The sequence below is a fragment of the Nyctereutes procyonoides genome, unplaced genomic scaffold, assembly GCF_905146905.1.
Source record: "Nyctereutes procyonoides isolate TBG_1078 unplaced genomic scaffold, NYPRO_anot_genome, whole genome shotgun sequence".
In the NCBI taxonomy this organism is placed as follows: domain Eukaryota; kingdom Metazoa; phylum Chordata; class Mammalia; order Carnivora; family Canidae; genus Nyctereutes; species Nyctereutes procyonoides.
This window is the reverse complement of record NW_026575160.1, coordinates 8,526,226-8,551,264: the sequence shown is the minus strand read 5'-3', so window position 1 is coordinate 8,551,264 and position 25,039 is coordinate 8,526,226. Positions and strand designations below refer to the sequence as shown.

General features: G+C 37.3%; 1 protein-coding gene across 1 annotated transcript in view; it reads right to left on the bottom strand.

Moving 5' to 3' along the window:
• Positions 1-319: 319 nt before the first annotated feature.
• ABCB5 (ATP binding cassette subfamily B member 5) overlaps positions 320-25,039 on the bottom strand; it is a 124,908-nt gene continuing 100,188 nt past the window's right edge. The window contains exons 23-27 of the mRNA XM_055314751.1: positions 14,873-15,029; positions 12,064-12,261; positions 8,067-8,273; positions 2,003-2,149; positions 320-517 (exon numbers count right to left, since the gene is read on the bottom strand). Coding sequence (XP_055170726.1) covers positions 320-517; positions 2,003-2,149; positions 8,067-8,273; positions 12,064-12,261; positions 14,873-15,029 — 907 coding nt within the window. The remainder of the gene's footprint in view (positions 518-2,002; positions 2,150-8,066; positions 8,274-12,063; positions 12,262-14,872; positions 15,030-25,039) is intronic.

Sequence of the window (25,039 nt, the reverse complement as noted above, 5' to 3'; positions counted from 1 at the left end):
TGGAATATATTCCCAATTTTATAGCAGAAGTTGACAAGAAAACAGATTCATTTTGTAGAAAACTCCTTTACAAACACACATCAGAACATTTTTACAAAGGAGGGCTGCAGGCATTATCTCACTTACATGAGTTTAGCAAATTTTATTTCCTTTAAAAAAATCTGGAGAGAAAATGTTGTGTACACAGAACATGTCTGTACTTGAATAGCATGATTCCAGGTATTGATACATGTAATAAAAGAGTTCAAAGCATGCCAGATAATTACTAAGTACTTTGCATTACACAAAAATCAAAATATGTGCTAACTTATCAACAGCCTCACTGCACCAACTGTGCATTTACTAATTTAAAATACATATCTCGATTTCTCAGGAGTTCTTGATGAGTTCCCTGTTCCTTTATTTTCCCGTTGTGCAGGACCACTATCAAATCTGCATTCTGTATTGTGGAGAGTCTGTGAGCAACCACTAGGCAAGTCTTCCCCTTCCTGGCCTTTTCGAGGGCATGCTGAACCACCTGGAAGAGAAAAGGACCTGTGATTGCTTACTTGACTTAGATGCTAATAAAGTTACCCAAATCAAATTGGTAAAGGTAATCTCATAACATTACTTGTGTATTTGCTTATCCCCAAAGGCAACTGCCCTGCTTTGTGAAATATCTACTATACTCAATAGAAATTTAGAAAAAGTAATTACAGACACATTTAGGCTTCTAATTAGAAAAGCTTTGTGATAATGAATAAAAATGAGATGGTTGTTTCTATGTAAATAGGTGGTTTCAAACTCAGATTCAGAAAATAATATTTCCACACCTAAGTAAAATGACTAATTTTCTCACTTCATTTCTTCTCATATTTATTTATCTTGGTAGAATTAGCTATAAAATTGTCCTGGCTAAAATCTCAGCTGTGATGGGTTATAATGCTGCACCTAGGAAATGAGAATAGAGGCTGAAAACCAATATTTGTTGAATATACAATATATTCATTCCAATGATGGATATCTTATTTAAATCTTTGCCATAACCCCATAAGGTGGAGGGGTATTTTCACTTTTCTGATGAATAAACTGAGATTCAAAAAGTCTAGGTCACTTGACCATGGTCATATTACTAGTAACTGATGAATCCAGGATTACAGCTCAGGTATGTCTGATTCCAAAAATCATGTTTTTTCTTTCATAACAGACTGTCTCCTTAGAAATCAAGAATGATAATCATCTATAAATAGCAATCATGTGATGGTTAACCACATAAGCTCTTAGATCAGATACTCTATTAAAATTCAGAGAGGTTACTTAACATTTCTAAGCCTTAGTGTGCTAACCTATAAAACGCACATGCTAATAAAATAAGCTAATTCAACAAGTTGTGAGGATTGAGATAATAGCATATACTGGACACTTGGTAAATATTAAAGATTATAATTTGTTCAACCAATGTTCATTTAACAAGGGCCTACTATGTGCAAGAAACTATGAGAGCACAAGGACATAGCAAAATTAAACATCTGAAGGAGCTTGCAGTATAGGTCTATTGGCACATCTGCTTCCTTGTCTTCTTCTCAAACAGAGCTAATAGTCTATAGAAGATGGAGTAACTAGCAGGCTCTGACACTGCAGTGTAGATTACTCTTTTATGCATGCAGATTGCCTTATTCATTTGTTTGGTATCATAAGAATACAAACAAAACAGGAAATATAAGTTATTTTTCTTGGGCTTTTTTCTTTGACAAGAGAAACATTTCAAGAATTAGGCCTTTCTGATAAACCAATCAAGTGAGAAAACCTTTCTAGATCATAAGATGCCCTGTGTCCCAACTCCCTCTCACCTCCCCACCAGTCTCTAACGTTTTTTAAAGGCCAAAACCTTAATTAGAACTTGTGACCCTATGACTACAATTCTCTCCAGGTTTTTCTTGCCCCAAACTAACATTGGTTCCTTCCATAATACTCCACTCTCTTATTTGATATTATATTCTGAGATGAAATAGGAGAATGTTACCTTTTCACTCTCATTATCAAGGGCTGAAGTGGCCTCATCCAACAATAAAATTTTTGGTTTCCGGAGAAGAGCCCTTGCAATAGCTAGTCTTTGTTTCTGGCCTCCAGAAAGCAGTGTTCCTTTCAGTCCAACTTGTGTGTTGTATTTCTATTACGGGAACATGCAATTAAGAAAGCAAGGCTCGGTTATTTAAATTAGCATGGCAACTGTGGGCGAGAACCATCTAAATATTTCAAATTTTTCTACTCTCGAAAATTTGTGTCCCAACAAGTGCTGAAATCTATTCTTGGGCTTTGTTGCATATCAACGCTAAACCAGCAGTAAACACTACCATCTTATTTACATATCTACACTGATCACAAGCAGTAGACCTTTGCCATTATGCTTCTACAAAGGGATTGTTTGAATTAAAGCATAAGAAAAAATATTGGCAAAAGAAAGTTCCTGGTAAACAAATCTTTTTCCATTAAATTACATTACCTTCTATTTTCAGGTCAGAATGGTTGAAAGTATATAAAAACAAGGAAGTCACTGAGTTTCCTCACTCTGGTTCTCACCAAACCTCTAGGGGTACATTTCTTCAGAGACTGGGATCCTGTTCTCATTCCTGTAGGTATCTTCCTGGCAGTAAATTAGGTCATCTGTTCATCTTTTCAGGCCATAATAGTGACATTTAGCACTCCCAATGTTTCCACAGCCCTCCTACTTACTAATGACCTTTTCTCCAATGTTTTCCTCCACAGAAGGATAAAGAAAATGCTAGAGGGGTAGCCTGATGTTGTTGTAGACTACTAAATCATGACTGGTCCATTTGGTTAGTGCAAGCAAGCTACCACTTACTTTCTAGATTATCCCATTGCCTCTACTTCCCTCCAAGGTTTCATACTGCTTTCTAGTATGTGTCTAACAAATATATACTATTGATATCCAGACAAGAATGTGTGGATGGCCTGACTCCACTGGGAAAGCAAGTCTAATTTTACAACCTGCTAAAGGTGGATCCTGTAGTAGCATCATAGAGAAGATGCAGCATGTGATTAATATCCTGTTCATTTTGTCTTACTGCCTTAGAGAAGCTTCAATCAATTGCCTTTCCCTCCACATTTGGCTGCCTTCAAGGGGTACCATTTAGGCAGAGTGGGTATCGAGAGAGCGTGTGACAGAGCCTTATGATAAATGTGTCTACTTCACCTCAAAGTTTGTTTTTCAATTTAAAACGCACAGTTGTTTGCTTTACATAAAACAATGGTGTGTGAATTACTAAAACCCAGTAAAAGTGTCTTTTTTGAAGTGAATGTTCTCTAAAGAAAACAGACTTTATCCCCTCTGTGCTTTTATCTAGGACTGCCAGCCTGCTGGGCCCCTTCCTTCTAAAATGCATTTTATGAAAATTGGAATCAAAGGGCAGGATAATCAGATAAAAGTATGTCATTCATATTCCACACATCACGAAGTTCTCATCCAAATTAGAGAATCCTGGGTGGCTTGAATCCTAGGGACTCCTGGGTGACCCAGCGGTTGAGCAGCTACCTTTGGCTCAGGGCATGATCCTGGGGTCCCGGGATCGAGTCCCTCATCGGGTTCCCTGCAGGGAGCCTGCTTCTCCCTCTGCCTGGGTCTCTGCCTCTCTCTCTCTCTCTCACAAATAAATAAATAAAATCTTAAAAACCAAACAAAACAAAAAACAAATTAGAGAATCCAACCCTAAACTAAAAATTGAGAGAGGATTAGGTAGAAATGATAATGGTCTGCAGCTCTTTCTGCCAGTCTAGCTTAAATTGTACATGGATCGTCCAAGTGTAGCTGAAGAAGATAACAATACTAGCTTAGAAATCACTTTGCATTTCTTGGCCTTCTCTGGATTGCAGGAAGATATTAGTCTCAAGAATGAATTGGATGAAAATTAAATTCATGTTTTTGTCCATCATTAAGCAGAACAGATTATAAATGTATGAATATATACATTGTCTCAATACCAACCTAAAAACATTTTCAAATACTCGAAGATTTTTATTTTTCAATGAAGAACTCCAGAGTTTTATTTTCCTGTTTAAAGAGTTTATTTATTTGAGAGAGAGAGCATGAGCAGTGGGGAGGGGCAGAGAGTGGGAGAAACAGACTACCCACTGAGCAGGGAGCCCAATGCAGGGCTTGAACCCAGGACCCTGAGATCATGACCTGAGCCAAAGGCAGATGCTTAACTGACTGAGCCACCCAGGTGCCCCTCATTCTCCTGTTTAAACTGAAAATCTGAATCAATTTTCTGGCAAACATTGGGATGAATGGTGACTGTCCTGAAATATGCAACCTGTTTATGAGATGCTCAAGAAACAATGGCTTCTCAATATGAACCTGGGGCTAAAGCCAATTGGGTTCTGGAGGGAACATCAGAAGAGTCTAATCCTAAACCAACTGTATTCTAGAGAACCCCTGCAGTCCCTGGGGAGGAATTTAGGGTGGTTTCAGTGGTCGAAGTCTTATTCAAGTCAAGGCTTGCCTGAGAGCTGCATCTACACCTAGTATGATCCTCAAGACCATGGTGGTGTTGCTTCAACTCCTCTCCTAGGTGGATATTCCTGATGTCTGCGGGTCACCTCTATGGCATACAGTATAGATGTGTTTCCCTTAGCATACTCCAAGTTGATGTCTTGCTTTTGACCCTCTGAGTTTGGGTTGCCAGACAGATCCACAATACCTTACCAGAAATCCTTAGGGCTATATTTGTTTAAGAATTCTGTTTTGGGGGGCACCTGGATGGCTAACTTAGTTAAGCATCTAACTCTTGATTTTGGCTCAGGTCATAGTCTCAGGGTCAGGAGATCGAGCACCATGTTGGATTCTGTGCTTGGCATGGAGCCTGCTTAAGATTCTCTCTCCTGCTCTGCCCCTCTCTTCTGCTCTCTATCATCATCGTGGGGCTTGAATTCACAACCCTGACATTGAGTCACATGCTCTACCAATTGAGCCAGCCAGGTGCCCTTGTTTGACTTTAGATTCCATAAATTGTATATACTATATATTATACATGCTTAATATGTGATCTATAATAACACCCCAAAGAAATTCTGGGGAAGTAAGTGGTAACCAAATATATGAATATTTGTGCAGAAATATTTGATTATTCATTCTAAGTGGGATTAATAAAGACTACAAATAGCTTCACATCATTTTGGACACCAAATAAATTTGCACCAAACATACAAAATTTGTCTGTAAGGGATGGAGTTTAACAGCTTTTGGAAATTGGAACTGGGGAACAGAAAATGTGGACCTGCATTGCTCTCATCCAGAATATTGTAAAGCATCACGGCTTGTCCTTTTAATGCCAATCTCTGCCATCACCACAAAGGCTACAGTGCTTCCTGGATGAGCAAACAAAAGGCTAAGTTTCAGTAGCAACTTTTTGCTTTAAAATCTAATCACATTATTTCTTTGCCTAAAAATGTCTGAAGGTTTCCTATTTCCAATAAGAGTCCAAGCTTCTTAGACTAGTGTATTGGAACCTTCACATTTAGTCACAATTAGCTCATATTTTGGCCTCTTCTCAGTTTCCCCAATTTATGCCTTATGATCAGGATTTTAAATTTATTTCCTTCCAAATACCTGAAACTCTTTTACATGTATATGTTTCCATGTGCTTATTCTGTCTTCTACGTATGAATTTGTCCCCCTCTCTGCCTGGGGAACTCTCACTCATTCTTTAAGACCCAGTTTAAGGGCAGCCCGGGTGGCTCAGCAGTTTAGCGCTGCCTTTGGCCCAGGGCCTGATCCTAGAGACTCAAATTGAGTCCCATGTCAGGCTCCCTGCATGGAGTCTGCTTCTCCCTTAGCCTGGGTCTCTGCCTCCCTCTCTCTCTCTGTCTCTCATTAATAAATAAATAAAAATCTAAAAAAAAAAAAAAAGATCCAGTTTAAAACAACATCTTCTGTGTGATTTTCTCTGAGCTCCTAGAGACTTTTGTCATTCCTTCCTTTGTATTCTTATCATATGCTCTGTGTGTTTTTATTTCAGCAGGCTGTCCAGTGTGTCATATACTTTCTTGCTCACTTTTCACAGACATCTTGAGCCACATGTTGGCAATTCCACTTTTCCATTATCTTTTAAATCCTTTTCCTTGTTTTATTTCACTTTATAATTACTAATTCAGGCATTCATAACACTGGAAATAGCTTTTAAGTTCTCTCCCGCCTCCTTGTCTTTTCCTCATTGCAAATGGTCATTGACATTCCTGCTAGATGTGATGTCTAATGTCCTATGCCCAAATGATATTTTGGTACCAGATTTCTTTATGGTTCTACATATAGTTTTTTGGGTAACTGACATGAAGTCAAATTAAAGTTAAACTTAAAAACACTGAGAACAAGTTATTCTTTCTTTTTGGGAAATAACATCATCCTGGTTCTCAAATTTTATTGTAAAAAGCACATTGAGTCTCTGCAATATGTAGTTTTGGGTAAATTGGGAAATAATACAACAAAAATAATGAAAGATAATAAACAATTTAAGAGTAAGAGTCAAATGGTGTAACTATGAAATGGATAGCATTTTATCATACATAAATTAAAGAAAAAAATAACCTACCAGGATTGTGTGGATAACACTCTGATCACAAATCAATAATGCAATGAGTGCCTTGCTTAAAAAGGGGACTTACCACTGGAAGACATTCACAGGGTCACAATGTTCATAAAAAAATATGTCAATCCTTTCATTGTGGTTAGTACTGTAGAATCTTACTAGAGTAGGGTAAATTTTTTGTTAATGGTTCCTTTTTAGTTACAGGCACCATTTTGTGTGGACAGGAGATGGTGAGGGGAGATCTACTAGTATAAAAGTTAGTATGAAAAAAAAGTTAGACAGTATGGTGACCATTACTCTCCCCAAAAGAATAGGATACTAGGTTAATTGTTTAATGGTTATTAAACTTTGGCATTTCCTTTTAAAGTGAGCTAGAAAATCACATTATAAAAGTTTGTTTCTAGTTAAAAGTAGATATATTTTAATTTTATTTGTGTGACAGTGTATGCAGGTATAAACACTCAGATATTGTAAGCGCTTTAAGTTATGATTACCCATCTCTGTACACCACTTCTGGATTTGTATTAATGCTTGCTATGCTAAAGCCTTTTCTACAGTTAACCAAGACTTTTAACTTTTCTGTGTCAGCTGTCACAGCAATTTCAGAGAAGTGACAAAAATGGCAGGCAAGGACCTAACACTCTAGTGGGGAAAGGAGACACTAAACAAGTCAATAATCCCTTGGAGTAATTTTAGATTGTGATAAGGACATCGAAAACTATGTAGTAGGTGACAAAAGTGGTAGGGACTCTTCTAAGTAAGGTGGCCAAGGAGGGTCTCTGCAAAATGGCATTTCAAGGAGCTTGAGTATTAAGGAGCTGGCTCTGCAAAAAGCCAGAGGAAAGGAGGTCTTGGCTGGAGAAACAGCAAGTGTAAATGTTCTTTTTTTTTTTTTTTTTGCAAGTGTAAATGTTCTGAGGAAAGGAAAAGCTTCGTGTGCTCAAGAGATAGAGGACAGTGTTGCTGGAGCAGAATGATCATATCATGAGGAAGGAGCAGGAGAAACAAGCAGGACCATATCACAGAAAGCTTTGCCAGCCACACAGGAAATTTGGACTTTGTTGTAAATACGAAGGGATGTCATTAGGAAGTTTTAAGCAGGAAGGGACAGAATATGATTTATGTTTTTAAAAGATTCCCCTAGTTACTGTGAAGAAGAAGGATTATAATGGGGCAGATTGGAAGTAGGAAGATAGACTAAAATGCTACTGGAGTGGTACAGGGGTGGAGGGATGATGATGGTGTAGACATGAGTAGAGTGTATATGGATAAAAAGTAAAGAATCAAAATCAGAAAGTGAATTCAGTAAATATTAATACAGTTTGGTCTTGGAAAAACTAGTCACAAAAAAAATCTCAGTCTTCGCTTTTTACCTATATTAGATGCTAGCAATAAATAAATTGTATAATTCAAGTAGCAGATAAAAACAACTATGTAGGATTACTTGGCAGCTTTGTAATTCAAGATTTCAGATATTTTTCTTACCTTAGGGAGATCCTCAATAAAAGAATGGATATTTGCTGCTTTTGCTACTTCTTTTATTTCATCTAATGACACAACACGGCTGTTATCACCATAGGCAATGTTGTCGGCAATGCTACAGTTGAAGAGTACAGGCTCTTGAGAAACGATTGCTATTTGGGAACGGAGCCATTGTACATTCAATTCCTTTGCATCCACACCATCAAATAGCTGCCAAAAGCAGAATGGAGAATGGTGTGTGAAGATCCAATAACTGTATCATGTTACAGTTCACTATATTCAAACCTATACAAATTATAACAAGAAGAGTAGGGATTCAAGCCTCCTCACAGTAAAATACTACCCAAGGATGGATTGTAAATCATGTTGTATAGAAGCAGAGTGTAAGTGATTAAAATGCCAACTCCTAAACTTACTTGACATATCTATGAATGACTACATATTCTTTTTTTTTTTTTTTATGACTACATATTCTAAAGACTTGCCTGGAATCTAGAGTAAAGCCTGGTGCTCTGTGCTGAAGTCAGAAGGAGAATGAGCAACTGCTCTGTATTAGAAGCCTACTTATTAAAGTCCAGAGATAGAAGGTATAGACTGATGTCATAGTCCATATATAGAGTCGTTTTGTACATAGCCATACTTATTTACATGAACATACAACAACATTCAGCTGACAATGTGATGAGCATACCTACTAGCTGATGGGGACTCTTCAGGTACCAGGGAAATGGTAAGCACAACAAAGCTCTTGCCTTTCTGCAGCTTATAGTCTAGCGGAGACAGGCAGGCAATAAACACACTAACAAGTAATCAACTCAAAAAAGAAAATTCCATGAAGTCAGGATAATGGGATAGAGAGTGACTGAGGATGTAGGGAGAATGTGGGAAGCAGGTGAGTGAATGCATTATGTTATACAGAGTAATCTAAGAAGCCCTACTTTAGGAAGTAGCATTTAGATTGAGACTTGAATGATAAAAAGGAGTCAGCAAAGAGGATAGAGCAAGAAAATTCCAAGTAGGGGAACAGCAGGAACAAAGGCCACAAATGAGTTTAAAGAACACAAAGAAGCCACTGAGTCTTACACACAGTATACAGGTGGGGAGTAATAGGAGAGAGAGGCAGGGACTAGATCATGAACAACCATGATTGATGGTATGGACTCTGTTTTATTTTAACTGCAGTAGGAAATCATTGGAGGGTTTAATGGAGGGGATGTGCTATGTTATGTGCAAATAGATGACTGTTATCTAATTCTGGATTCATTGTTAACTCAGTGCTATCACTGGTAACAAGGGAGCCATTCTGGACCATTTTATTTTGCAAATAGTCATTGAGAATCGGTGATGGGAAAGAAACCTTGCAAAATGCAGAAGAATGAGGACTGATATGACAGTGTTTGACTTTCAAAAGGATTTTTTTGTGGGGAGGGGGGAGACAGAACAGGAAGGTGTGTGCTGCTTGTTGAAGGGAGAGAATAATTGAAAACCTGAATATAAGGAAGAGTACGAAAGGCGCCAGGTAAGAAAAAGTCTTTGGAATTCTAAGGAGAGAGGTTGCATTTTTTCTTTTCTTTTCTTTTCTTTTCTTTTCTTTTCTTTTTCTTTTCTTTTTTTTTTTTTTTTTTGAGATCAGGATGTAGCTGATTCAGATAAGTTTTAACCATGCATAAAATTTTGAGAGTTGGGGGATTAAAAAAAAAAAGCCAGTAGGAATAGTAGCAAGCCTGAATCAGGATGGCAGAGGAAACTTATCTCCGCCTTAAACAGAACAAAATAAAGAGCCCAGATACAGATATTAGACCCCTCTTCCAACACCTGTATTTTAAAATAATTCCATGTCTTATAAGATCAAAATTTCTTTTTCCTTTTTTAAAGTTTCTTATTTGTAGACTTTAATTTTTTTTTTTACATTTTTAAAACAATCTGAGTGTAGTTGACACACAATGTTACATTAGTTTCAGAGGTACAACATAGTGATCCATTATGCTATGTATCCATAACACTATGTTCTAGTGTTTCATTATGCTAAGCACACCACTATGTAGCTACCATCTCTCACATTTCATGGCTATTACAATAGTACAGGCCATATTCCCTATGCTGTGCCCTTTATTCTTGTGACTTACTCGAATATTCCATAACTGGAAGCTTCTATCTTCTACTCACTCCCTTCATTCATTCTTCCCATTCCCCCTTTCCCTCTGCCTACTATCAGTTTGTTCCTCTGTGTTTATAGGTCTAATTCTGCTTTTTGCTTGTTAATTCATTTGTTTTGTTTTTTAGATTCCACATAAGAATGAAATCATATGGTATTTGTCTTTCTTAGTCAGACTTATTTCACTTAGTGTAATAACTTCTAGGTCCATCCATGTTACAAATGGGAAGATGTCATCCTTTTTAATGGCTGAGTAAATACTTCATTGCATATATATACCACATCTTCCTTATCCATTTACCTATCAATGAACACATAGTTTGCTTCCATATCTTGGTATTCTAAGTACTGAGGCAATATACATAGTGGTGCATGTATCTTTTCAATTAGTGTTTTTGTTTTCTTCAGGTAAATGTCCAGTAGTGGAATTATTGGATCATATGATATTTCTATTTATAGTTTTTTGAAGAACTTCCATACTGTTTTCCACAGTGCCTGTATCAATTTACATCCTTACCAAGAGTGCATGAGGGTTCCTTTTCCTCCACATTCTTGCCAACATTTGTTATTTCTTGTCTTTTTTATTCTGATCATTCTGATAGGTGTAAGGTGATATTTCACTGTGGTTTTGATTTACATTTCCATGATTATAAGTGATGTTGACCATTTTCTCTGTGTCTGTTGGCCATCTGTATGTATTCTTTGGAAAAGTATCTTTCAGGTCCTCTGCCCATTTTTAAATTGAATTTTTATTGAAAAAAAATTTTTTTTTTGGTGTTGAGTTGTAGAAAGTATTTATTTTGGATATTAACCCTTTATTGGATATATCATTTGCAAATATCTTCTCCCATTCAGTAGGTTGCCTTTTTATTTTGTTGATGTTTTCCTTCCTTTCTTTCCTAACATCATCTTGATGTAGTCCCCATAGTTTATTTTTGCTTTCATTTCCCTTACCTTAGGAGACATATCTAAAAATATTGCTATAGCCAATGTCAGAGAAATTACTGCCTGTGTTCTCTTCTAGGACTGTTATAGTTTCAGGTCTCACATGTATGTACTTAATCTATTTTCAATTGTTTTATCTATGATGCCAGAGAGTGGTCCACTTTCATCCTTTAGCATGTAACTGTCCAGTTTTCCTAGCACCTTTATTGAAGAGACTATCTTTTCCTTATTGTATATTCTTTCCTCTTTTGTCAAAGATTAGTTGTCCATATAAGTGTGGCTTTATTTCTGGACTCTGTATTATGTTCTATTGATCTATGTGTCTGTTTTTGTGACAGTACCATACTGTTTTGATTATTACAGCTTTGTAATATAATTTAAAGTCTGGAATTGTGATGCCTCCAGCTTTGCTTTTCTTTTTCAAGACTGTTTTGGCTATTCAGGGTCTTTTGTGGTTCCAGACAAATTTTAGGATTGTTTATTACAGTTTTGTGAAAAATGTTGCTGCTATTTTGATAGAGATTGCATTAAATTCATAGATTGTTTTTGGTAGTATAGACATTTTAACAGTATTTGTTCTTCCAATCCATGAACATGGAGTATCTATTTGTTTGTGTTGTCTTCAATTTGAGATAAAAATTACTGCCAGTATCATGACTGAAGAATTTTTGAGTCTTTGTATTTTGTATTTAGCCTCAAAGTCCTATCCATCATTTTTGTTATGGGTTTGCTTGTCCATTTAGTTAAAGGGGAGAGGTTTTTTTGTTTTTGTTTTTTTGTTTTTTTAACTACTGCACAGTTTGCCCTATTCAAACCAGTAAGGATGATTAAGCCCAAGGGAATGATGTTAAGAATAGCATCACTAAAACCTAGATAAGCTGTATTTAAAATCAGTCTTACCACTTGTCCTTTCACAGGGTCATAAAATCTCTGTAGAAGTCGGATAGAAGTGCTTTTTCCACAGCCACTGCTCCCAACAAACGCTACTGTCTTTCCTTTCTCAATATTGAGGGATAAGCCACAAAGGATGAGAACATCCTGGCGACATGGATAGGAAAAAGAGACCTCTCGAAACTCTATATTCCCTTCACATGTATCCTGGGAAAGAAAGTTGGCAGGGTTTAGAATAACTTAAAAAGATTATAGCACATTATAGCACATTGGCTGAATGCTTCCTGAAAATTATGCATGTTTCCACAACCATTTTATTTTAAACAGTATTCCTCTCTATAGAGCTGCTGACTGCATGATCATCTCTGTCACTTTTGTTTAGATTTCTATATCTGTACTTCTTGTCTTCCTTACTGGATGAAAGAAGCACTGGTTTCCTAAATTCCTAAAAAGCACTGGTTTCCTCTGGCTTCACTACCGAGACATAGTCCAATCTGCAGATTAGCTACTTGACCAAATGTTTTGAATAATTGTATATATTTTTAAACCTTTAGTTTCTGTTTTACAGACCTTTATTGCTTACTTCAGAATACCTGGGGTCCTCACAAACCATATGTAGAGTTTATTACTATTTTTGTAAGTTGGGCCAGGTTTTACAGTGAATATACATTATGCTTTGAATTTGGGCTTATCTTTGTTTTCAGTTGATCATTATTTGGCAGTGATGTCTAAAAGTTTATTTTTCTATTTTTCAATCTCTTTTGATAATTCATAAATCAATACTTATCTATAACAGGGATGTTTATAAAGGATTTCCAGAACTATCACTGAATGATTAACTTTCCCTTTATATATATGGTTCTAAAATTTTGGGTTCTTTTGAACTTCATGTTTGTTTGCTCTCATTCAGTTGTATTTTAAATAGGCAGTTTCAATAGTCATGCTCAGCATATTCTGAACCAAGCATACAGGCAGAAGGTAGAAGTAGGGGACAAGAGCGAGAGCATAAAAAAATGTTTGATAATGATACTCTGTTGTCAAAAGAAAGAAATGTTAAAAATATATGCCAACATGTTAAGTGCCATAGTTGCTTACATTTAGCTTTTTCAGTGCTTTCTGCTTTTCCTTGAAATGAATATTATTTATGCAGAAATGTTTAACAAAATAAACCTGGAAACTACAGAATAATGAGGAGTGTATTATTTTTGAGTAGACCTTGTGCCTTTGGGAAAGGCATAGAGAGATTTTATACTTCTAGATTTTAATACATTTTAAAAACTATTTTTATTATTTTAGACATTTTATTATGGAAAATTTCAAGCATCTACAAAAGTAGAGAGAAAAATTTAATGGATTATCTTCCAGCTTCAATAATGATCAACATTTGCCAGTTTTGTTTTACTAGATCTTGATTTTTAAAAGCACAGGGAGTGACATTTAGAAGTATTAGTATGTTAAATAAAATGATTAAATAAATTAATTTTAGTCTTTATAAGAAACATTTCCATATTCCATGCCATGTAATGTAATTCTATGAAGACAAATTAATTTTAGTCTTTATAAGAAACATTTCCATATTCCATGCCATGTAATGTAATTCTATGAAGACATTTATAAAAGATACTCAATCCATCTACTGTACTGTTCTGAAAGAAATGAGTAGCAACGTTATTACACATCTAAATCCTAAGATTTTTTTTTAATCCTAAGATTTTTTTTTAAAAGTTTTCTACATCCTTTACTTTCTAAAAGACAAGTACAAAATCTTATTTTTGACTCTGATGCATCTTTGAGTATTCTGAGGATTTCAAGATATTTTTATTTCTGTAACTAATGAATGGACTTCCTTTTAATAATTATGTAGCTTTAGAGATAATGTACTATTTTAAGCTATCATAAATCTACTATTAAAATCAGCAGGGAAATAATTTTAACTGAAAAATTTCTTTTAAGTATATACCTATTGGCTATTCTTTTTTATTTTTATTTTTTATTTATGACAGTCACAGAGAGAGAGAGAGAGAGAGAGAGAGGCAGAGACACAGTCAGAGGGAGAAGCAGGCTCCATGCACCGGGAGCCTGACGTGGGATTTGATCCCGGGTCTCCAGGATCGTGCCCCGGGCCAAAGACAGGCGCCAAACCACTGCGCCACCCAGGGATCCCCTATTGGCTATTCTTACTTTTAAATTTAAACTGTCTAGAAAGTCTTAAAATTGAATATATATTTAATGTATAAGATAGTATTAAAAGGCTTGTTTTGAAAATTATACAATCTTACTATTATTTCTCTTATTCATGGTCTTTTAGAGTTTTGGCTAAGTATGTGTGTCTGTGTGAACTTAATAAATACAGTTTCTTTTTTTCCCTCTAATGATTGCAGATATATTTTCCATAAAATATGCTGTATGCAACAGCAAGCATTATTCACTTTGTATATATTATCAGAGAAAAAAATGAATTAACTCTAATGCAAATCTTCCTTTAAGACTAAATAAAGTTTTGGCTGTCTAAATAAAATTAAATATATAAATCAATTTTTTGTTCAAGAACATTTTCAAGGCATCAGGCAAATAAACTTGAAGTATATTTTTAAATATAAAATATATATATGTTTTAGTTGCAGAGGTGAAAATTTGCTTAAGGCAAGACCCTCTTCTCCCTTTGTAGCCATAACAGTTATTTTATACAAGTTTTTAATTCTTTATAGCACTATGTTTTGCAAAGTTATCAAGTAATGCCTTCATTTAAGTCTCTATACAGAGAACATGCACATGTATAATTAATAATGTGGACTTTTAAAATCATAGTTATGCTTACTGTTTTTTTCCCTTCTTGACTGTAGCTGTCTATAGTTGGTTTCTTTTCCAGCAAAGCAAACAGATGTGCAGCCCCAGATTTGGCTCTCGAATATTCAGGTGCCAAAACAAGTGTTTCTCCAATGGCCATGGCTCCATATGCAATTGCGGTAAAAATTCTACCAAAAGATAAAATATTTGAATCATAGGTTCATTTTCAAACAACAGAACTCTAAAAACATAAAGGAAAAGGCAGGCACAGGAAAATAAATAGTCTTTTGTTCCAGATGCCACCAGTATGTTGAAGCCCCAATAATGATATCTCTTTTGTTTGGTTTTACTTTATTTTAGAAAGAGAAAGAGAGTGTGAGTGTGAGTGTGAGTGTGAGCAGGGAGAGGGGCAGAGGGAGAGAAATCTCAAGCAGATTCCCTGGTGAGTGCAGAGTCTGACATGGGGCTTGATCCTATGACCCTGAGATCATGACCTGAGCCCAAATCAAGAGTCGGACACTGACTAAGCCACCCAGGAGCCCCAGTGATAGCTCTTTTGTAATTTTCCACCACACAGTGATCATCCCTAGCGCTGTACACCAAAATAACCTTTGGAGCTCAGGTAATCTTAAACATTTCTCTTCCAATTAGAGACAAAGATCAAAGGCCCTAACTAGTGAATATAAAACTTCTTAGCCATCTTGATATAAGGCTCACTTGCTTGGAGATTTGACAGAGAACTCAACTGACAATGGGAAGAATGAGTCTCCAGGAGTGAGATCTGAATTTACACAGGAGATGTGAATGGGTTTTTTTCCCCTTTTTTTTGCATATAATGTAGTTAGAACAGACAGTTGATACCAGATGATTGGTTATCTGCCTGAAGTGCTACATGATTTAAAGAGAGCAAAGCACAAAGATTGTACTTTGTTAAGGTCCTTGAAACAAAATCTGACTAAAATATGCCTTAGCAAGCCTGGAAGAAGAGCTTTGATCTTTTAGGTTTGCTCTACAAATTATAATCTCAGTTTCAAAACATGTTTCAATTATAAAATAGCAAGTATGAAAATGATGTCTGGAAGGATACAGAATATTCACAGATATGTGGCGTATCATGTGGCCATGGGCAAATATTTTTCTCTCATTTTCATTTTAGCCATGGAAATATTTTAATAGAATAACAAATGTATCCACCCAGCAGAACTAAAAGTAAAATTCAGCTAAGAATGGACAAGTTCCAGGAGCAATATTTATTTATTATTGAAGTATTATTGACCTACAATATTACATTAGTTTTAGGGGTGCAGCATAGTGATTCAACATTTTTTAATACATTATAAAATGATCACCATTTTAAGTCTAGTTACATCTGTCTCCATATAAAGTTATTTTAATATTATGACTATATTCTCTACGTTGTACTTTATATCCCAGTGGCTGATTTCTTTTATAACTTGAAGTTTGTATCTCATAGTCCCCTTCACCTATTTTGCTCATCCGCTATCCCCTCTCTCCTCACTGGTGAGTAAAAGGACATCACAGAACCTAGTTGCTTGCTTGCAGTGCTGGATCACAGCAAGATAAACATGTTCTGGTCTCCTTCTGAATTTCTTTGGAGATGTAACCTACCAATGGGTGGATGTTGATGCAATCTCTTCAGTGACCTAAACCTCAGATCCTGAGTCTTGTTGTCTTTTCAAAGGTCAAGCACAGTATAAAATATAAAAACTAGTTTACTTGGATGTCTGATGCTTATAGTAGCCATTAGTTCTGTAATGCCAAGGCATTTTTAGTACTCATATTTATGGAAATTGTTTAAACCTCAAAACACCACTCAAAATACTTAACATTCAGTTATATATATCAGAAGTGATTATGGAGTTTAGGTAACATATCAAAGTTTTTGGTCTTTTTTTTTAATTCAAGGAAAAAATCTGATTGAATCAGACTTAAGCCTCAGTCTGATCCAAGAGTAAGCAGGTGAGATGGGATTGGATTCTAGTCCCACAGGGATTGAGGCTTCTCAGAACAAGAGAGAAAATACCTTTTGCCTCTAATTTCAGACATGCAAAATATCTATCTGTCCTAAAATTTCCACCACAGAAGTCAATTTAAGCATTAAGGATAAATATACAGAGGGCAATGTCTTTGTTAGGTCCCTCTCTTTTTTTTTTTCTTGTAAGATTTTATTTATTTCAGAGAGAGAGAGAGAGAGAGAGAGAGAGAGAGAGAGAGAACACGCAGGGGGAGGAACTGAGGGAGGAGAGAGGAATCTCAAGCTGACTCTGTGCTCAGCGTGGAACCCAATCTCAGACCTTGATCCCATGACCCTGAGATCGTGACCTGAGCTGAAATGAGGAGTTGGACACTCAATCCACTGAGCCACCCAGGTGTCCCTGTTAGATCCTCTTAAAATGGAAGTTTACTGAGAAGGGGAGAAGGATCTTCCATTTGGAATTTGTATCTGTGAGAGATAAGTGACCTGAAGGATGCACATTAGAGGAAGGAAAATTTCAGTAGAGAAGGGAGAGTACTAGCTAAAACTCTGAGGCTGTCTTTATTGTGTATGTGTTGAGGGGAGGGGAGGTCCAGAAGGGGGTTGATGTTGATGAGGATTATACTGAGGAACCCAATTTTTTTTAATTTTTTTTTAAGATTTTATTTATTTATTCATGAGAGACACACACACACACACAGAGAGAGACAGAGACACAGGCACAGGGAGAAGCAGGCTCCATGCACCGGGAGCCCGACGTGGGATTCGATCCCAGGTCTCCAGGATCGTGCCCTGGGCCAAAGGCAGGCGCCAAACCGCTGCGCCACCCAGGGATCCCTGAGGAACCCAATTTTGTGGTGAAGGAACTATCTGGAGGTTGAGTCAGGGACTTTATTTATTTATTTTTTTAAAGATTTTATTTATTCATGACACACACACACACACACACACACACACACACACAGAGGCAGAGGCACAGGCAGAGGGAGAAGCAGGCTCCATGCAGGGAGCCCGACGTGGAACTCAATCCCAGGTCACCAGGATCATGCCCTGGACCGAAGGCGGCACTAAACCTCAGAGCCACCAGGGCTGCCCTGAGTCAGGGACTTTAATCTCCTATATATTTTTTCCCCAGGCAGGTTCTGTATAAAGACAGGCAAATGCTGGTCTGCTACAGAATGTGCCCTAGCTGACTCTGGCCCAATTAGCTAGAATAAACTAAACTGCAATTCAACTTTACTCAAAATCTGTTTATTGCACAACAAACAGTATTGCCACGTTGTGGGTTGGCCAGGGTTGAAGAAGAGGTCTGGGGAGGATTTTCAGATGCTAGGCTTCTATTTCTCTAGTCTTATGGTTTCTCGATGGGTTCATGGGGCCATTGTCATCATATTCTCACTACAATGATTCTTTCAAGCATGTCCAAGCAATGGGGAAATCCCCTTGCCCATCATTGCTGCTGAAATCAAACTGGAATTTTACAAAGATTCTTTGTTTAGGAATAACGCAAAAAAGTACAGGAATGAATAATCCTAATTTTAACACAATTTATCCAAATAGGAATACCCTGCATAGTTACTGGTTCAAATCTATTTGTCTTCCCTTAATCTTTGTAAAATTCCAGTTTGATTTCAGCAGCAATGATGGGCAAGGGGATTTCCTCATCGCTTGGACATGCTTGAAAGAATCATTGTAGTGAGGATATGATGACAATCTTGCCTCCATACCCAGTTTGTGTACCTTTGGTGACTTGCTCTAAGAGTAAGTATACTATGTGGTGGGGTTTCAGAGTCTGGGCTCTAAAGCCAGATCACCAGGACTACATCCAAACTCCACTATTTATTTACTAGCTGTGTGACCTTGGACATGTTCTCTGTGCTTCTGTTTCCTTATTGGCAAACAAGAGATAACAGGACTATCTTCATCTTACAGCACTGTTGTGAGAATTAAATACATTAATAATATAAAATGCTGGGGCAGCCCGGGTGGTTCAGCAGTTTAGCACTGCTTTCAGCCCAGGGCCTGATCCTGGAGACCTGGGATCGAGTCCCACATCAGGCTCCCTGCATGGAGCCTGCTTCTCCCTCTGCCTATCTCTCTCTCTCTGTCTCTCATGAATAAATAAATAAAATCTTTAAAAATATATAATAATATAAAGTCTTAGTACACTGCTCAACAAATGTTTAAGTTATTGTTATTACTCTCATAGAACTGAAAGTTAATGAGACACTTTTTGTTGACACATAAGCTTTCACATTTCTGTAGAGACACATTAGGACACCAGGTCAAATCACAACTTCTGATGCCTGTACTCAGAAAGTTTCTTCTTTTTGACTGGAAAGCAGAATATTTTTTCTTACAGAGGTGGTCATTATAATTATATCCATACTCATACTCTTTGCCCCTAACATCCATATAACACTCTAAAGATTCTTTCCTTCCCCACTTAAGTCCCTTCCTCAATACACGGAAGAGAGAAAATACACAACTTATATTTATTTGGCAGTTTGGGTTTTAGAGAATGTTTTCATACACATGATACCACTAGATCACCTAAGAGATATATAGGACAGGAACTCTCAACCCTTTTAACAAATGAAGAGACTCTAGCTCTGAGAAATTAAGCAGTCTGTCCATGATTACACAGTTATAAACCTGTAGGGCTGGGACCTGAATCTTGTTCACTATACTTTCCCTTATATGCTGTTCCTTCCAGGGGAACGCTGGCCTGAACTGTCTTTCCCTGCATGTTGGGGCTTGTTACTACTTGTTTTCCATTTTAGAATCTTCAGAGGGCCCTAGATAATCAAATCTGCTTTGATTTGTCTCCTTTAGATCCCTTCAGTGATTGATTACTCTTATCTACTCTCCTTATCTTGTCTTCTCTTCTGGATAATCCCTGAGGAGGAGCTGGGCACAAGTTGGGCGGCTGCCATGGCAGTGAACACTGAAAGAAAACTTTCCTGTTTTCCTTGTTTTGGCTAATTAAGGCTATTTTTCCAATTATAATAATGACACACACAGTTCTTCCACGGCTGCTTGGCCTTCCACAGCAAAGATGGTGGTGGAGGCCTAGCTTGTCTCCTATCCCTTACTATTTGAAGACACCAACGAACTATTAATATTCATTGAAAACCTACTTATGTTGATTACCATATGGCCGATAATCACATTTATTTATTATTTTTTTCGATAATCACATTTAATATTCAAAGTCCAAAGGATTTCTTGTCCAGAACTTTATTTGGATTATTGGAGGACAAGGCCACAACACATAAAATGCCTGATTCTGCTTTTCAGCAAGTTTTCAAAATTATGGCGTTTATGATTACTGAACTGTAGGTTGCTGTACCTATCTGTTTCCTGCTAATACGTATGGCAAAGAAGAGACAGAGACAGAGGGAAGTTTTGAAGTGGAGGTATGGAAAGTTATAGAAACCTCTACTTGGACACTAATGGTTTCTGAGCTATATTGCAAAAGGCAAGTCAGCTAGAATCTAACCTAAAAGTGCTAATGGAAAATCATACAGGAGAAAGTAAACTTATTTTGTATTTTTCAAAATCTGTACATTTATAGTATACATCAAAAGTGTTGTCAGGGCTAACAGAGGCAGAGGGGGAGAGTTTTACTACACATAGGTGTGTGAAAACCTAAACAAGAGATTATAATAATAATAAATGCCTATTCAGTGCTGCAAGCCAGCAGAATGAAAATGTTATCACCTTTTTAAAATGCTTATCCCAGAGAAACTCCTATAGTAACAGAGAAGGATGAAGACAGTTATTACCATTAGAAATATATGTGTTTTTAAAAAAGGAAAAAGCTAAGGCTGATAGTAGCCTTGCTGATAAACTAATATTATGAGCACATCAAAGGATTCTGCTGTTAAAATTGTGCATTTTCCTTTCCCAAGGCACACTGTCATTTCTGACGAAGACAGCTTGCCCATTCCTGTGGCTATAAATCATGAAAATATGTTCACATTTATTTGACTGAATAAAATATTTTTTAAACAATAAATTAAAATAAGATTTCAACAATTTTTATATAATTCTAGGAAAGTTTCTGGTAGGGGCCAAAAGAAAACTCTATGGTTTCAAGCAGGTATGGAGAGCTGCCTGACATTTAGCCTCTATGTTTATAGTTCCCAAAGTTCCTCAGAGTCTGTACCTCAGAATAATCTAGATGTTTGCTAAAATGTAGATTCCTGGCCCTATCTCAAATCTACAAATCTCTGGGCTAAATATGTGAGGTGAGACCTGGGTATCTGCACTTTTAACCAGCTCCTTGATTGTTAAGTTGGGAAACCACTGATGAGAGAATAGCACAAAGTTCTTTCTATCTGAGGAGGGTTCTAATAAGAGGAGGTTTTCTTTGTAAACTTCTTCCATTCAATTAGTTGATTAGATAGAAAGCCGTCTGTCACCCTGGATTCTGGAAGGCACAGTGTCTACAAGGCCAGATATAATTTAGAGTGTCTAAGGGACAACTGTAACACAGTAATGGTAACTGGGGGCTACAGTGGGTCTCTAAGAAGGCTGGAGACTGTCGTGTTGGCAACAAATCCCACGTATTCACATTTTGTACAGCCCTGTATTCCTATTTCCCAGAGACTCTCCTTTGTCCATACTATAAAAGTATGGGTATCCCTACTTTGTCTGTAGTCTGGTTGATTGAAACTCAAATAAAAAATGATGCCAGTGACTCTAGCTCTGACAGCTTCCTATTTCTTCCTTTTTTCAGGGTACTAGGAAATACCCATGTGATACTGTTCATTAACCACTGCCCTTATATTAATAGTCCTACATATGTTCTGACAGCTAAAAATGCTTATGTCTTCAGAAATGACCCTTTTTTAATGAATTTAATGAAAAGAGATTCAGGAAGTGTCATAGGTTAGTAGTAGGAGGAGTTTTGTATTGGGGCCTTTCAATTCCCCTATATTTTAGGGTCATAAAATAACATTAAGCAAGTTACTTGTTCTGTTTATGGAAATTCTTAAGAAAGAATTAGAAAAATAATTTTACAGAAGATTCTATAAACACTTTCTACAGAACTAGTAACAATAATAACCATAATGACAATAATAATAAAAAAATCTGTTAAAGCCTCTGGCATCTTGAATTGTGGACTGTGGGCAAGTTAGGTAACTTGAGTCTTGAGTTTTTTTGCTTTGTTTTTAAATTTTATATTTTTAAAAAGATTTTATTTATTTATTTATTTATTCATTCATTCATTCATGAGAGACATAGAAAGAGAGAGAGAGAGGCAGAGACCTAGCTATAGGAAGCAGGCTCCATGCAAGGAGCCTGATGTGGGACTCAATCCTGGACCCAGGGATCATGCCCTGAGCCAAAGGCAGACACTCAACCAAGTGAGCCACCCAGGCATCCCTTGTTTTAAATTTTTATTTAAGTAATCTCTACACCCAACATGGGGCTTGAACTCACAATCCTGAGACCGAGAGTCGCAGGCTCTTCCGAGTAATCCAGGCGCCCTGAGTTTTGAGTCTTAATTTTCCCCATCCGTAAAATGGGAATCATGTTGCACATAGTAGTTGAGAGTATTAAGTAGATAATACATTACAAATCTCTAATACTGAGTAAGGACTCAATCCAGTTTTGCTGTTATAGTGATTATTGTATGAAATAGAATGATGTCAATTATAGGCATGATTGTAATTAGCATGATTTTTAGGCTGCATCATTCTTTAACTAAGAAAATTCTTTGCTTAGTTTTTTTTTTTTTTAACGATTTTACTTATTCACGAGAGAGGCAGAGAGAGAGGCAGAGACACAGGCAGAGGGAGAAGCAGGCTCCCTATGGGGAGCTTGATGTGGGACTCTATCCCAGGAGCCCTAGGTCATGACCTGAGCTGAAGGCAGATGCTCAACCACTGAGCCACCCAGGTGCCCTTTTTGCTTAGTTTTAAACTAAACAAATCTCAGTAGAGATGCAGGCTCCCAATTACAAACATCCTATTTTTATATAAATGGTTGTCCTGGACTTAGACCCAGTCCTTCTGCCAGAACACCTGGTATTAGAGGTATGAATGTAGAAGGAAAGAAAAATAGAAATTTGTGAAAAACCCAACTAATGTGTTGATTCTGGAAGCACATTTCCAGGAAAAACTGGACTGCCTAATTATGCACCAATCCAAATCTTTCTCTTTATTTTTTATTCATTCATTCATTCATTCATTCATTCATTTATTCAATAAATATTTATGGTGTGCCTGTTATGCTCCAAGCTTTTGATTTTGGCTCTAGGGAAACATCAGTGACCAAAACAGGCTAAACCTTGCCCCTATGGAGCTTAGAGTGTATGCACTCAATAAATAAGGCAACAAAAAAGATGATCTCATGTAGTGCTAAGTGCTATACATTAAATAAAACATGGTAATGGGATAGAGAATGATAAGGAGGATGGGTAAGGAGACTGCTTTAGCAAAAATCTCTCTAAGGAGTGGGTTTACCAGCAGAGGGCAGGATGGTAAGAATTCGGGCAGAGTTTGGAAAAGCCAAGTGTAAAGGCACAGACATGGGGGCTTCAAATGACAGAAATGGCAAGTGTGGGGCTAACAAGCAGTTTACAAAAATGAGTGGTGAGTGAAGGTAGACAAGAAGGTGGAGGCCCAATCTGTAGGACTTTCAGGTTAAAGTAGGGAATTTGGCTTTATTTAAATTTCAATGGGAAGTCATTACAATATTTCAATAAATTGATGGAATCAAATTTGTGTTTTAAAAGGTAAGCCTACCTACTATGTGGAGAATGGATTATAGGGAAGCAAGAATAAACACAGGGACATCAGTGAGCAGATTGTTTTGGTGGGCCAGTTAAGACAGGCAAGGAGGAAAAAAAAAGGGGAGAATCCCTGGTGGCTCAGTGGTTGAGCATCTGTCTTTGGTTCCAGTCATGATCCCAGGGTCCTGGGGTCGAGTCCCACATTGGGCTCCCGTGGGAAGCCTGCTTCTCCTTCTGCCTATGTCTCTGCCTCTCTCACACTCTCTCTGTATGTCTCTCATGCATAAATAAATAAATAAAATCTTAAGGGAAAAAAAAAGATAGGCAAGGAGGTAAGGGTGAGGGTAACTTGGTGGAGATGGTGAGAAGTATTTTGGAGTTAAAGCTCTCAGGACTTACCATAAGTGGTAGGTGAAAGCAAGAAAAGCCCAACTTTTGGGATGAGCAAATGAATGGATGGTGGTACTATTTACTAAGATAGGGAAATGTTGGGGAAGAGAAAGAAGCTTTGGGAAGAAAAAACCCTTGAGTTCTGTTTTGGACATATTAAGATATTATTAGATATCCAAGTGAGATGCCTAGCAGACAGCTCGATAAACATGTCAGAGTTGGAAATACACAGAAGAGGATTATCAGGATGCAGATGATATTTAAAACTATCAGACTGGATGACATCAGTAATGACAATGTGTAGATGAAGAATGCTGAGCACTATAAAGCACTCCAACATGTGGAGGTCTGGCAGAAAAATAGGAGCCAGTCAAGGAAACAGAGGACGAAGAGCCAATGACAAAGAAGAAAAATCTAGAGAAGAAAATGTTTCAGGAAGGAGAGTGTCAAATGCTGCTGAGAGGTCAGATTAGGTAAATGGGAGAATGAGCAGTGGATGACTCTCTGGGTGGGTGAAATGGGGGACAGTGGAAACTTTGTTAAGAAGTGGAATGATAGGGGGATCCCTGGGTGGCGCAGCGGTTTAGCACATGCCTTTGGCCCAGGGCGCGATCCTGGAGACCCGGGATCGAATCCCACGTCGGGCTCCCGGTGCATGGAGCCTGCTTCTCCCTCTGCCTGTGTCTCTGCCTCTCTCTCTCTCTCTGTGTGTGACTGTCATAAATAGGTAAAAATTAAAAAAAATATATATATATATAAAAAAAGAAGTGGAATGATAGGAACCAAGACTTAAATGGAATGAATTTAGGAGAGATTGTGGAGATGAGAAGGTCCAGAGAACAAAAAGAGGCAACTCTGGAATTTGTTTTGCTGCAAAGGAGAGCGAAGAGCCACTGAAAGTAGGTAGAAGGAGACTCAGGGACATGAGACAGATTTCTTTCTTAGGACAGATGATTATAAAGCAAAGAGATAGTGACAGAAAAACTAGTGTGAAGAGATGATTGCTGGAAATTGCTGGAACTCATCGTAAATAGGGACAATTATTTCTTCCACAGAGATGGCAGGCA